This window comes from Narcine bancroftii, chromosome 2 (genome assembly GCF_036971445.1).
Source record: "Narcine bancroftii isolate sNarBan1 chromosome 2, sNarBan1.hap1, whole genome shotgun sequence".
NCBI lineage: Eukaryota > Metazoa > Chordata > Chondrichthyes > Torpediniformes > Narcinidae > Narcine > Narcine bancroftii.
Window position 1 is genome coordinate 156,260,042 of NC_091470.1, and position 14,184 is coordinate 156,274,225.

Consider the following 14,184-nt stretch of genomic DNA (forward strand, 5'->3'; position numbering starts at 1 on the left):
GAGAGAGACAGGAAAGTTGTTTCCACTGGTAGGTCAGACTAGAACTAGGTGGCATAGCCTCAAGATGCAGGGTAGATATGGCATGGAAATGAAGAACTGCTTTCCTGTGAATCTATAGTATTCTCTGCCCAAGAGCTGCCTCATTAAATATATTTGAGAGAGAATTAGATAGGTTTTTCATGAGAGAGGAATTAAAGAATATGGGGAAATGGCAAGTAGGTGGAGAGCAGTCCATGGCTAGATTAGCCATGATCTTATTGAATGGTGGAGCAGACTCGATTGGCCGGATGAAACAGGTCATCAGCCCACCAAATCTACATGAATTGTCAAGCAAACATCTGCAGCAACCCTAGACTCAACCCATCTTATTCTTCTGACCTTCCCATCAACTCTGCCCAGATTTTATCACTCACTTAGGCACAGACAATTTACAGAGGTCAATTACACTACAATCTGCATATCTGTGGGATGTGGGGCAAAAAAAGGACCTCTAAGAGGAAACCCATGTGATCACAGGGAGACTGTGTGCACGCCACACAAAAAGGACCAGAGATCAGGACTGAACCAGGATCACTGGAGTTGTACATCTGCTCAAGTGCAGCTCGGACTTGAACCCATGTCCACTGGTCTTGCAGACAAGAGCATTAACAGGGCAGAAAACAGAACAATTATTTGAAAATGATGAGCTCTGGTCACCTCATTATAGGAAGGATGTGGAAGCTTTGGAAAAGATGCAAAACAGATTTACCAAGATGCTGCTTGGATTGGAGAACTTGTCTTATGAGGCAAGGTTAACAGAGCTAGGCTTCTCTCTTTGGAGCAAAGAAGGATGAGAGGTGACTTTATAGAGGTCTACAAGGTTATGAGAGACATAGATAGGGTGGAAAGACAATGTCTTCTCCCTGGGGCAATAGTAATAAATAGCAGAGGACATCTGTTTAAGGAGAGGGGAGGAATATTTAGGGGAGATGTTGAGATAAAAGAATTTACATAGAGGGAGTGGGTGCCTGGAATGCATTGCCAGGGGAGGATGGTATAATAGAGGCATTTAAAAGACACTGAGGCAGGAAAATGGATGCAAGAAAAATAGAGGATTATGGGTGTGAGGTAGGGACTGATGTAGTTTATGTAGTACAACATTGTGGGCCAAAGGCCCTATACTATATTGTTCTATGCTCTAATAATATCTCAGTGCAATCAAGGTTGGGCATTAAACACTGGCTTGCAAGCTAAACCAACAATTTGTTCTCTCCAATCTCTTGTTCGCTATTTCCTCTACCCTTTCGCATGGCTTTACAACAAAGCAGTTATACTGAAGGTATTTTCTATTTTCCCATGACCTGCTAAAGAATAAAATCAATGTCCTGTTTATTTTCCCCTTGGAATAATCTCAGCCCGAACCTCATCTCCTGAAGAAGGGCTCAGGCCCATAACATTGGTTGCCTTTTGCCATTATTGGATGCTGCATAACCTGCTGAGTAACTTCAGCACTTCTGTATTTCCTTGTCAATTCTGATTGGTCATCAAGTGAAAAGTTTTGTAATATTGAACATCCCTGAGTATTTTATATTCCTGTAAACTTATCTTCGAAATCTACCTGGTAACAGGCCAGTAAATCCTCGGTGCCTCCTTTCTGAAGCTCTGGTACCCAGAACTATGTAATATTTTGACTGTGGCCTTACCAATGTCATGCACAATTTCAACATTGTGTTTGTACATAAACCCCCTGTTTTCAGAATTTAGAAAGCATTCACTTTGTCCACATCCTTTTCTACTGCACTTTCAGTCAAAGATCATTCTCTAGACACTTCTGGATCTCGATTCCGTCGCTATTAAGAATTTTGATTTGGTTTTTCTTCTTTTACCTATTTCTCAGCTGTGGCTTGACATCCAATGGTGCCATCACTATCTCCCTATATCCTGTTATTAACGCACACTAGCAGAGTTTGATATTATTCTTCATACTAAGTCCAAACTGAATTCCCTAGGATCAGACCAATTCTGAATGAAACTGCTCGAGGAGGCCGTTCAGCCCATTTGACTCTACTGGATCAAGTCTACAAGAGGTGGCCAAAAGACAGTTAAGAATTCAGCAGAGAAATAGTTTGGGATAGAGTGGGGTGAAGCGAATATTATCAATTAAATGGTGGTCTGAGGGTGACACGGGGAGATTTCGATTGGGAAAGACAGGAAGAAGCGCCAAAAGAGCATAAATGCTGGCAGTGACTGGATGGGTCGAATGGTCAGTTTCAGGGCTGTACAACCCGTGAGCCCCAGGGGCATCAAATTGCTTTGCAACGTTTTTTCTCCAATGAAGGCAAGTTGCGATAGAATAGTTCCAACTATCCCCAACATTGGAAGAAATTCCAACCACGCTGGTCCTCAGATCAGGACTGGTCACCGCGATGATGCTCCTAATTCCTCAGCTGCCCTCGCCCTCCTCCGGCAGCGCTGCCGGCTCCTGGACCCTCTCCCGACGGTGCATGAGCCCCCAAACCGCTTCCAGTCGCTGCCACGTTTCGCCACCTCGTTGACAATCATTTGGCAAACGAGCAGAATTGTGGTCACGACAAATGGTTCCACTGGGCTTCTAATAAAGTGAGAAATGGCGCCTCTGCTCTTGTTCCTGTTACAGCGGGAATGCCACATCTCCCATTACCACACGGCTCAAGGCTTATTGTGTTTCATCCAGCCCCGCTCCTTGAGTTTACCACAAACCATCATGGAACAAAAAGTGGGAAGCTTGCTTCCACAGATTGATGTGGACAGATGAATTAAGCCCGAAAATGACTGGCAATCCTCCACAGCAAGGAATTGCCCTTGCGTTTGTTGAAAACGATTAAATAATGTTTTAACAATCTCCCCTTTTGGATAACATCCCAGATAACGCTCGTTTCCTCCTCATCATTCATTGCCAACAGCTCCTCTTTCTTTAAGGAAACTTTTGTCACAAAACACTTATACAACATCAGCATCTCTACCCCCCCCCCATATCACAAGACCGAATAGAATGAAACACAAAGCAGAAACAGGCATTATTCACGCCCAGTTTCTCCAATGCAAGGGAGCAGGGATGATCCCGCTCTTCACAGAGCAGCTCATCGTTATGATCCCCAGATGCAAATACTATATCATATCGGGTCCAGCATATGGTTCCAGCCTCGCATATAAAATAAACACCGGCCTCTCCCAATCAATGAATCAAACCACCAGTCTCGTCCACGTCCAAGGGCTGCACACCCCTTACCTGAAACGGGGGGAATCTTTCACGCAATCTTCAAAATCCACTGTCATTTTGATTGTATTTTTCTCTTTAGTTTGACATTCACCCTTCATTTAGTCTGTTCATCCCCCGATTTGAGGAAGTAAACGCGGGGACCGCTTGATTTACTCCAAAATGGTAGGAACGCTATGAATCGCACAGACTCTCCGAGCCATTCTCTTTTCCCTCGGATGCGAGTCTCCGCCAGCCTAACCCACGCCTATAGAGCTGTCAATCAGACGCAGAAGCCACGCCCCCGCCGTCCAGTCGCCCTTCCCACTGGGAGGAGAGCCATCTTTGATAAAGGCAACTGGCTGCTGTTGCCGGCGATTCATAGTTCAAGAGTTTCACCCGGCAAATGTGAGAGCAAGAGGGATCTCAGCGCACAGAGAGCGATAGGGCTTGGAGGATGCATCGTGGGGCAGGATGCGGGAGCTCTGAGCATGCCTGGGATCGACAGCAACGTCTGGCCGCAACCACCGGGCGTCAAGAAATCAGTGTGGCCTCGTTCAACACCGGCTGGACGCCGGCCGCCAGCACTAGGCATCCCGTCTCCTTCCGTCAACATCTGGCATTCCGTCTCCTTCCGCAGCATCTGGCATTCCCTTCTCTTTCCCACAGCATCTGGCCTCCTATCTCCTGCCAGCATCTGGCATCCCGTCTCCTTTCACCAGCATCTGGCATCCCAGCTCCTGCCAGCATTTGGCATCCCGTCTCCTTCCGCCAACATCTGGCATTCCGTCTCCTTCCGCAGCATCTGGCATTCCGTTCTCTTTCCCACAGCATCTGGCCTCCTATCTCCTGCCAGCATCTGGCATCCCGTCTCCTTTCACCGGCATCTGGCATCCCAGCTCCTGCCAGCATTTGGCATCCCGTCTCCTTCCGCCAACATCTGGCATTCCGTCTCCTTCCGCAGCATCTGGCATTCCATTCTCTTTCCCACAGCATCTGGCCTCCTATCTCCTGCCAGCATCTGGCATCCCGTCTCCTTTCACCAGCATCTGGCATCCCAGCTCCTGCCAGCATTTGGCATCCCGTCTCCTTCCTGCCAGCATCTGGCAACCCGTCTCCTTCCTGCCAGCATCTGGCATCCCGTCTCCTTCCTGCCAGCATCTGGCATCCCATCTCCTTCCGCCAGCATCTGACATCCTGTCTCCTTCCGCCAACATCTGGCATCCCGTCTCATTCTGCCATCATCTGGCATCCCGTCTGCTTCCGCCAGCATCTGGCATCCTGTCTCCTTCCGCCAGCATCTGGCATCCTGTTTCATTCTGCCAGCAGCTGGCATCCCGTCTCCTGCCAATATCTGGCATCTCGTCTCCTGCCAGCATCTGGCATGCCATCTCCTGCCGCCAGCAGCTGGCATCCGTCTCCTGCCGCCAGCATTTGGCATCCTGTTTCATTCTGCCAACATCCGGCATCCCGTCTCCTTCTGCCAGCATCCGGCATCCCGTCTCCTTCCTGCCAGCATCCGGCATCCCGTCTCCTTCCGCCAATATCCAGCATCCCGTCTCATTCCGCCAGCATCCGGCATCCCGTCTCCTTCCGCCAGCATCCGGCATCCCGTCTCCTTCCGCCAGCATCCGGCATCCCGTCTCCTTCCGCCAGCATCCGGCATCCCGTCTCCTTCCGCCAGCATCCGGCATCCCGTCTCCTTCCGCCAGCATCCGGCATCCCGTCTCCTGCCAGCATCTGGCCTCCCATCCCCTGCCACCAGCGTCCGGCCTCCCATCTCCTTCCACCAGCATCTGGCATCCCGTCTCCTTCCGCCAACATCTGGCATCCTGGCTCCTTCCACCAGCATCTGGCATCCCATTTCATTCTGCCAACATCTGGCGTCCTGTCTCCTGCCAATATCTGGCATCTCGTCTCCTGCCAGCATCTGGCATGCCGTCTCCTTCCGCCAGCATCTGGCATCCCGTCTCCTTCCGCCAACATCTGGCATTCCGTCTCTTTCCGCCAGCATCTGGCATCCCGTCTCTTTCTGCCAGCCTTAGGAGCGGTGTTGAAATCATGCCGCCGCGGGGCGCGGTGTTGGTATGTCATTTAAAGTTAGCGCAGCCTGTGTGATGTCATCAAGTGCACGCCTCGAATGTAGAAGGACCATGAATACGCCCTATCTACCACATTGGGGCAAACATCTAAAGTTGTTAAAAGATCGCCTACATGAATTTGCCACGGGTATTAAAATATTACACGAACTGCGGTCCTATATCAAATGATAATTTAAAACCTTCTAGAGTGAAATTCACGCTGTTTTACTCGCAGTAGGTCTTTTTTTTCTTTCCCACGCGTGTTTCTTGATTGGCCACAGGGACCTGTCGTGGTTCCGTCGCTCCGGCGGAGGGGAACCGGCTTGTCGTGGCCAATGGCGGTGCGCTATTTGATCTATTTCCAGTACTGCGGCACCAACTACAGGTGGGTGGAGGGCGCCACTATGACATTTAGCCTGTGCCTCCTTGAAGCATGAGGGCCATCCTCCAGCCGGGCACATTGCCGAGGGAGGCCACGGTCGTGGACTGGTGCTGCGGCGAGCTCCCCTTCTCCCGGAGGCTTGAGGAACAGGAGTCGGCCATTGAGCCTGAATTAATCACGATAGGCTGCAGACGCTGTGATTGCTGGAGGAGCTCAGCTGGTCTTTTTAGCATCTATTGGAGACAAAGATAGATTGTTGACGTTTCGGGCCTGAGCCCATCTTCAAGGAAAAATCAGATTTATCAGAAAGTTTCAGAATTCAAACCATGGGGGAGGAATCCAGGCCCAACAAAAGGTGTTAATTGGATTGATAAGGGAATCTATCATGTCTGTGTGAAAGGAGACGGGGAATAGAGAGACGGGGCAGCAGCGGATGGGGGTGTTCATGAAAGACAGAGAAGTTGATGTTAATGCCACTCGGTTGGAGGGTGCCCAGTCAGAAGATGAGCTGTCGTTCCTCCAATTTGCGGGTGGTCTCAGGCTGGCAGTACGTGAGACCTTGGACAGAGATTTGGATGGAGAATTGAAATGGATGGCCACTGGTCGATCCACACTATTGCGGCGGCAGAGGCGAGGGGCTCAGCAAAGCGATCTCCCAGTCTGCAGCCAATTAACCTCTCAACCCTGCTCTCCTATCTAATAAGATCGTGGATGATCTCATGTGACTCTTGGTCACTCCTGGTGACCTTCGCAAGGATTTATCTACCTCTGCCTTAAAAATGCTAAAAGTCTCCATTTCCACTGCTCCTAGAGAATAAAATTGAGAGATTCAAGACCCTCAAGTGAAATGAAATCACCTGTTCAAATTTCAACTTTATTGTCAGAGTACAAATATATCCCGTACACCCTGAGATTCTTTTTCCTATGGGTCAAGCAGAATTTTTACTTATAAGTGGTGCCAAAAAACTGTACTCACCATAAAAGAGAAAAATGTAAACAAACTGACTATGCAATGCAAGAAAAAAAATTCAATAATAAATAATGTGCAAAGTAAGGTCCTTAAAAAGAAACCCCATCTTCTTTATTAAATTGGTGGTTTATCTGCTTTAAACAAGGATTGGTAGTATTAGATTCTCCCACATCAGGAAACATTGTCTTCTGATCTACCCTAAAAAGACCCCACTCTCTTAAGTTTCAGAAGATACTAGTCTAGCCTGTCTAACCTTTCCACATAAGGCCAGATATCGGTTTTGTAGGTCTATAAAATGCTTTCAATGCACTGCTTTCCATAAATAAAGTCAAGTTTTTTGTCATCTGATTGTACAAGTATAATCCAACAAAACAGCATTCTCTGGTCCTTGGTGCAAAACACGCAGACACATAACCAGATATGAGGTGAACAATACATATGCAGGACAAATATTCATATGGAAAATGAACTTGTATATATGAGAAAAATTCACATGGAAGATGAAAACTGATGTAGTCTCATTGATGCCTTATATAAATAATCACCTGAGTACTTTTGTATTCAGTTAGCATTAAACATATAAAAAGAAAGTGATCAAACATTATTTGCCATAATCATTTGCAAAATGAGCATTAGGGCACTCATATTCATCTGGATCTCAGAACTCCAAAATCTCCTATCATTTAAAAAAAGCACTTTGTTATTTTTCCTGCCAAAGTAGATACATTTTTGCATAATTTTCTAGATCTTTTCCCATCTCACTTAACCCATCTATAACACCTCAAGCCTCCTTAAATCCCATTCCCAGCTTACTTTCCTACATTTCCTTATGTCATCAATAAATTTAGCCACCACACCATATGATCCAAGTTATATAACTTGTGGGAAAAAAAATGCACCAGTCTCTGGATCATATCACTTTTAAATCTCAGCAATTAGAAAAAAATAGACTTCCAAACATACATTCAGTGTGGCTGCTTTTTTTGGAGCTATTGATTGCTCCAATTGGAGTTTGTGGGTGGTCTTTGTTGTTCTGAATAGTAGATGTTCTTTTATTTGAAAACAAGCTTTCATTTGTGAAACTCCTTAAAATGTTTTAGCAGACAGTATTAATCTTTCACAGCCACTTAAATTCCCATGTAATCACTGTTGAAAGCACAGTGAACAATTTTGACATAGCCATATACTGTAAATGATGGAAAAGTGGACAGAGGTTAGGATAGAGTTGCGGTGGATGGGGGAAGGTGAGGAAAGGCATGTGTGCAAGATCATGTGCCCATGTTCACGGCGACAGTCAAGTGTGTGCGCACGTGAAGCACAATAGTCTCCAATCAGCCTGGAACTCCTTCCCAAGACACTGTCGAGGCCACGTGGCAGCTGGCTCATTAAGACTATCCAACATTAAAAGCAAGTTGGAAGGAAAGCATCCTGAACCCTCAGTGACCAGCTGAGAGGCACAGCGCAGCAGGAAAGATTTGCCCTAGCAAGTCAGCATCTAGTATTTCACAAAGAAATCTAACCTCCTGCACATTCTTTCAACTTTCACTCTATCAAAGTATTTATCCAATACTTTTGATGTTTACTCTTGAATTAGTTTCCATCTCCCTAATACTGAATCCAATTCATGCCCTAATGACTTGATCTACAAAATAGATTTTCATCACATTATCTTAATCATATTACTAATCACCTGAACGCTGTGTCCTCTGGAAATAATTGCTCTTTCTTTATTATAAGGGGTAAAAGTAATCTCCCTAGAAAAGCACAAGAGACTGCAGAATTCTGGAATCTGGAGGGAAAAAAATCTGATGGAGCTGCTCAGCAGGGACACCAATACCTGTGAGTGAAAAGCCCTGCAAAAGATAGTGGACACAGTCTAGAACATCACAGGCAAAATCCTCCCCACTATCAAGAACATCCACAGGGGACGCTGCCGTCGGAGAGCAGCAGCAGTCATCAAGGATCCACACCATCCAGCGCTCAAAATGCTCTCACTGGCTTTGTGCATGATAGGTCATGTTTAACCAATCTTTTCGAGGAGGTTACCAGGAAAGTAAACGAAGGAAAGGCTGTGGATGTTGACTATGTGGATTTTAGTGAGGTCTTTGAGAAGGTCCCACATGGGGAGTTCGTCAGGAAGGTTCAGACCCTAGATATTCATGGTGAAGTAGTGAACTGGACAGGAGAAACCAGAGAGTAGTGGTGGTTGATTGCTTCTCAGACTGGAGGCCTGGGACTAGTGGTGGGCCTCAGGGATTGTTGTTGGGACCATTGTTGTTTGCCATCAATATTAATCATCTGTATGATAATGTGGTCAATTGGATCAGCAAGTTTAAAGATGATACTAAGATTGGAGGCGTTGTGGATGGCAAATAAGGTTTTCAAAGCCTGCAGAGAGATCTGGATCAACTGGAAAAATGGCAGATGGAATTTAATGCAGACCAGTGTGAGGTGTTGGATTTTGAAAGAACAAGCCAATGTAGGACATACATGGTAAATGGTTGGGGACTGAGGAGTGCGGAAGAACGGACGGATCTGGGAATAATTCCCTGAAAGTGGCGTCACAGGTGGATAGGCTTGTAAAGACATATTGGCCTTCGTAAATCAAGGTATTGAGTATAGGAGTTGGGATGTTATGGTAAAGTTGTATAAGACATTGGTGAGGCCAAATATGGAGCATTGTGTATCGTTTTGGTCACCTAACTACAGGAAAGATATCAATAAGATAGAAAGAAAACAGAGAAGATTTACTAAGATGTTGCCCAGACTTCAGAAATTGAGTTACGGGGAAAGGTTAAACAGGTTAGGACTTTATTCCCTGGAGTGGAAAAGAATGTGGGGAGATTTGATAGAGGATAGACAGAGTAAATGTAATTTCCACTGAGGGTAGGTGAGATACAAACCAGAGGACTTGGGTTAAGAGTGAAGGTGAAAGGTTTAGGGGAATCATAAGGGGGAATGTCTTCACATAGAGAGTGGTAGGAGTGTGGAATGAGCTGCCAGCTGAAGTGGTGAATGTGGGCTCAATTTTAACAGTTAAGAAGAATTTGGATGGTTACGTGGATGGGAACAGTATGAGGGCTATGGACTGGGTCCAGGTCAGTGGGACAAGGCAAAAAAAATGGTTTAGCATAGACTAGAAGGGCTGAAGAGGCCTGATTCTGTGCTGTAATGTTCTGTGGTTCACTGCTACCATCGGGTAAGACGTATAGGTGCCGCAAAACTGGCACCACCAGGTTCAGGAACAGCTGCTACCCCTCCACCATCAGACTCCTCAACAACAAACTCAATCAGAGACATTCTTACTTGTGCACTTTATTGATTTTTTTCTCTCTGTATTTCTCTGTTTGTTTACATTTGTACGTTGTGACCAATTTTTTTTTCTTGCGCTTCCAATAAGTGGTAATTCTGCTTCTCCTAAAGGAAAAAGAATCTCAGGGTTATGTATCATGTCATAAATCTGAAATCTGGTGCTGCCTGACCTGCTGAGTTACTCCAGCAGATCATTCATTACCTCTACCCCATTCATATTTATTTTTCGCCTTTTGCTCTAGGTTTGAGAAATTTATATTCAAAGAGCCAGATTAGATATGTTGAGAAAATTGGTGGCTAAAAATCACGAATGGTTGCCTTTCTACCGATAAACCCTGAAAGCTGCACATTTTCCATGGATTTACATTTCAATGCAGGTTTTCTTCATTATTTGTTACCTTGGTTGCCCACATAAAACAACCACTAATGCTGACACTTTATTTCATTCTTTACAGTGGAGTCATGAAAACTCCTTCTGACCAACTTATGACTGGGGTTCAGAATTACTTGGAGGTAAGAGAAGATGTAAAGTTTACCTTATAATGTTCTGCTCAGGGCCAACCTGTACAAAAATTGAAGAGTTCAACTGCAGATGCTGTGATTGTAGTGGAATACGTCAATGTGCTGGAGAAACTCAGCAGGTCATGCCACATCTATCAGAAATTAACTTTAGTTTCAGGACTGAGCTTTTTGTTAAGGTATGAGCAAAAGGCAGCTATATCCATCTGTTACTCTGTACTCCTCCCCCTCCCCTTCCTCCACCCACCTATTCAATGGAGGTGATGGCACTTTTGTGTATTCCAAAAACTGATATGCACTGGATTAACTAAACTCCAAAAAATAAATTAAGTTTCTAGATTCAGCTTCATCTTATTTCTTAAATAATTTGTTTCTCAGGGTGACCCAATGAAGAAATGTTTTGTGGGAAGTGGGGTACAGAGCAACTTCAATAGACTGTGGAACATGATCGTCTTCAGGACACGTATTTAAAGTATTTTTGATGAGTCAAGTAAGGTATTCAAATTAACCTCTTTGGAGGTTAATTTTAGAGAAGGGTCAGGAGAATTGCATGAAGGAATGTTGGAGCTGCAGTGAATGGTTGTGGAAAAGATCACAGAGAGAAAAATGGATAAAATGTGAAGCAGATGAAGATATGCAAATGCAAGTAAATAAGAGGGTAATAATATTCATTTTAATAGCCTGATCGCGTTGACGGGTCATAGTGGGCTGGGTGGTGTGATAGCTTCATGTAATTTCCATGAAGAAATTGGAAACTGGGAGAACACAGACAATTTTTTGATTCATGCAAGTAAAGCCTTGATTAGTGTTCACACAGTCTGAAAGCCAATCTATCTTGAAAGAAGAACTGAACAGAACCATCAAGTTCTAATAGAAATTGATAACTGTAATGAATGCCCCCTTCTACTTTGATGTATAAGATCCCTACAATGGAAAGCCAATTCAGTCACAGAAACACGCACAAACATGTCTGCTTGATTAACCCAGTGCTCAAGATGAAGGGGAGAGACATTGGATCTCTTATTCTTGTCCTTCATCTGTAAAAAGCAATGTTGGAATTCTTTCTTAGATCAGTTACCATCTTAATCCAGGGGTTCAGCAATAATGTGCCAGATGTCATTACAAAGGGTGATTTTAGTGTTCAGACTGTTCTTGCTTATGCCATTTCGTTATTACTTTGCAAACTGTCGGGGAATCAATATTCACTTATCACTGCCAAAACTCATTCAGGTTTAGTTATTGAAGTAGTATGCCTCAACCTTAAATCTGCAGACCATTGGCTGTCCATGGGTTTTTTATAGGTGGTGTGCAATGATCATTGCTAAGGTTATTGATGTACGAAGCAAGTTTGTAGGAAAAGGTTAAAAATATGAAGGCAAAAAAAAGTGAACATTTTCAAAATATTTTTCCACCAAATCTAAATAAAAAATCCTTTTGGTTGCCTGGAAAGGATGCATTTAATCATGCTGTTATTGGATTGTTCATTTTAATTAAACATTCCTGTGTACATTGGAAATTTTAACTAACCTGGAACATTTTTTCAGGGGAGATAGGTAAGAGATTAAAGTTGCCAAAAAATTCTTGGCAGAAACTTGACAACAGGAAGCCAAATGAGACAGAGGAGATGTGCTCACATCAAAGATTATTATTACTGGAGGTAACAAAGAACCAAATTAAAGGCAGACCAGGATGCAGAGGACTCCATGAGTTGTGAAGGAGCATGGGAAGTGGAGGCCCAATTAAATCGATGACAGGAACTGAGAGATCAGTGAGTGGAGAGGGAGCATCACCTGATGAAACAGAAGCTAAAGATCATGATTTCTGAATGGTCAGATTGCGGGCTAAAGTAAGTCTTTGAATAACGTTGTTTCGTTCAACTTCATTTTATTATAACGTTGTTGAGGAAAAAAATTTTAAAGTAAAAAAAATGAAATACCACAGTATTTTACCCCAATATAAAATTAGTTTTGTTTAATGTCGTTTCACTTAAAGTAGCACTTTCCAAAGACGTATCAACAATGTTAAATGAGGACCTGCTGTAATGGAGTTTAACTGCAATGGGATCACATTTTTCAAAGAGCTGATAGTAGCCAAGGGGTGGCTGAATGGACTCCATCTGTGCTGAAGCATTCCGACATTATTACAGACATTCAACACACTTAATAGTTCATGCAACAAAGAATGCAGAATTGAATTAGTTCACAGCGGAGGTCACACAATTGTCTCAATCCCTGCAAGGATGTTCTCAGTATTTCAATATTACTGGAACCTTTCATGGTCCTTGTTCAAGTTACAATTGCAGGATGGTTGCCAACCTTCTGCTTTGATACAGAAAAATTGGATTGAGCTGCATGGTTTTACTTTGTTGTCAGCAGTGGAGCATGTTTGTGGTATAAGTGAAAGGATTAAATTAATGATGACTGAGGGAGGCATATTCTGGTTTTTATTTCAGACTGGTTGAATGGCCTGAAACTATTTAAAACCTCTATGACTAAGAGTATGCAATGTGCTGCCACGTTGTTCCTTGGACACACACAGACACGAGTAACAAAGGTGCAGCCTGGCTGCTACTGAATCCTGGATAATCTGATTCAATTATAAATGTTGTTTCCATTGGTGGGGGAGGCTAGAACTAGGGGGCATAGCCTCAAGATTCAGGGTAGTAAATTTAGGACAGAAATGAGGAGGAATTACTTCCCAGAGGGAGGTGAATTCCACAGATTCATTGAAACAGTGGAGGCAACCTCAGTGAATAGGTTTAAGATAAGATTGGATAAATTTCTACATAGTAAGGGAATTAAGGGATATGGGGGAAGGAGAAAGGTGAGATGAGCCTATCATCAGAACACATCAGAACACATTGAATGGCGGAGCAGGCTCAAAGGGCCGGATGGCTAACTTATGCTCCTATTTCTTATGTATAACAATATTTTTTTTTATTAAACATTCATGATTTGTTCTATAGTGGTTTGCTATCTAGTACAATAGAACATTTACAGTCCAAAGTTTCATAGTTTGAATACATCCAAAATGCAAGTAATTATGCTTTGAATGTTCACGATGGATTGAGCTTCTGGTGGCTATTGTTCACTTTTCTCTGCTAGACCCTGTAATGCTTTAATGTTTAAATGGTTTATATTGGCACCAATTATTGAGATACATGCAAAAGTATTTTAACAATTACATGAGGCATACAAAAGCACCACTGCCAAGGACTGACAAAGCTCAGTGCCTTTCACTTTTAAAGCATCTGCCCTTCAAATACTGCTCAGTCCCAAGGAATTTGAACTGGATGTCTTTTCCGAAGTGAATTGGTATGTATCTGCCAGCAGAGAGTGCCATGACATTCAACCTCAATAGTTCCAGGAATACAATGAAAGAAGTCTGCCATGCACGAGCTCTTGTATCTCAGCACTCAAAATAGGGAGAGGGCAGGGATTTCTCCTACACTTTAGAGATAGGGAGTCTTTGAGGGGGGGGGGGGCGGTTAAAGGCTCCTTTTGTGCTCTTCATGTGCAGAAACATTGGTCAATAGTATAAAAAGGTAGTCTCTGGAATTACAAAACACCAACGGGCAGATTATATGGTTGTTTTCATTGGATCTTGCTTGGCACAATTTGATCAGCATACAAATTGCTGGAGGAACTAATTGAGTCAGGCAGTAGACAGTTAGCGTTTCAGTGACTGTCTTTGGCTTCCATGGATG

At 44.0% G+C, this 14,184-nt stretch overlaps 2 protein-coding genes across 3 annotated transcripts in view; one reads left to right on the top strand and one right to left on the bottom strand.

Annotated features, from left to right (window-relative positions):
• Positions 1-3,454, bottom strand: part of acap3a (ArfGAP with coiled-coil, ankyrin repeat and PH domains 3a) — a 301,756-nt gene extending 298,302 nt beyond the window's left edge. Inside the window, exon 1 of the mRNA XM_069918754.1 lies at positions 3,248-3,454. Coding sequence (XP_069774855.1) covers positions 3,248-3,336 — 89 coding nt within the window. The 5' untranslated portion in view covers positions 3,337-3,454. The remainder of the gene's footprint in view (positions 1-3,247) is intronic.
• Positions 3,455-5,598: 2,144 nt separating this feature from the next.
• pusl1 (pseudouridine synthase like 1) overlaps positions 5,599-14,184 on the top strand; it is a 60,927-nt gene continuing 52,341 nt past the window's right edge. The window contains exons 1-3 of one of the 2 annotated variants that reach the window (XM_069918755.1): positions 5,609-5,680; positions 8,385-8,486; positions 10,415-10,472. In XM_069918755.1, coding sequence (XP_069774856.1) covers positions 5,631-5,680; positions 8,385-8,486; positions 10,415-10,472 — 210 coding nt within the window. In that variant the 5' untranslated portion in view covers positions 5,609-5,630. Of the gene's footprint in view, positions 5,681-8,384; positions 8,487-10,414; positions 10,473-14,184 lie in introns of both variants that reach the window. The other variant, XM_069918756.1, reaches the window with a different exon arrangement.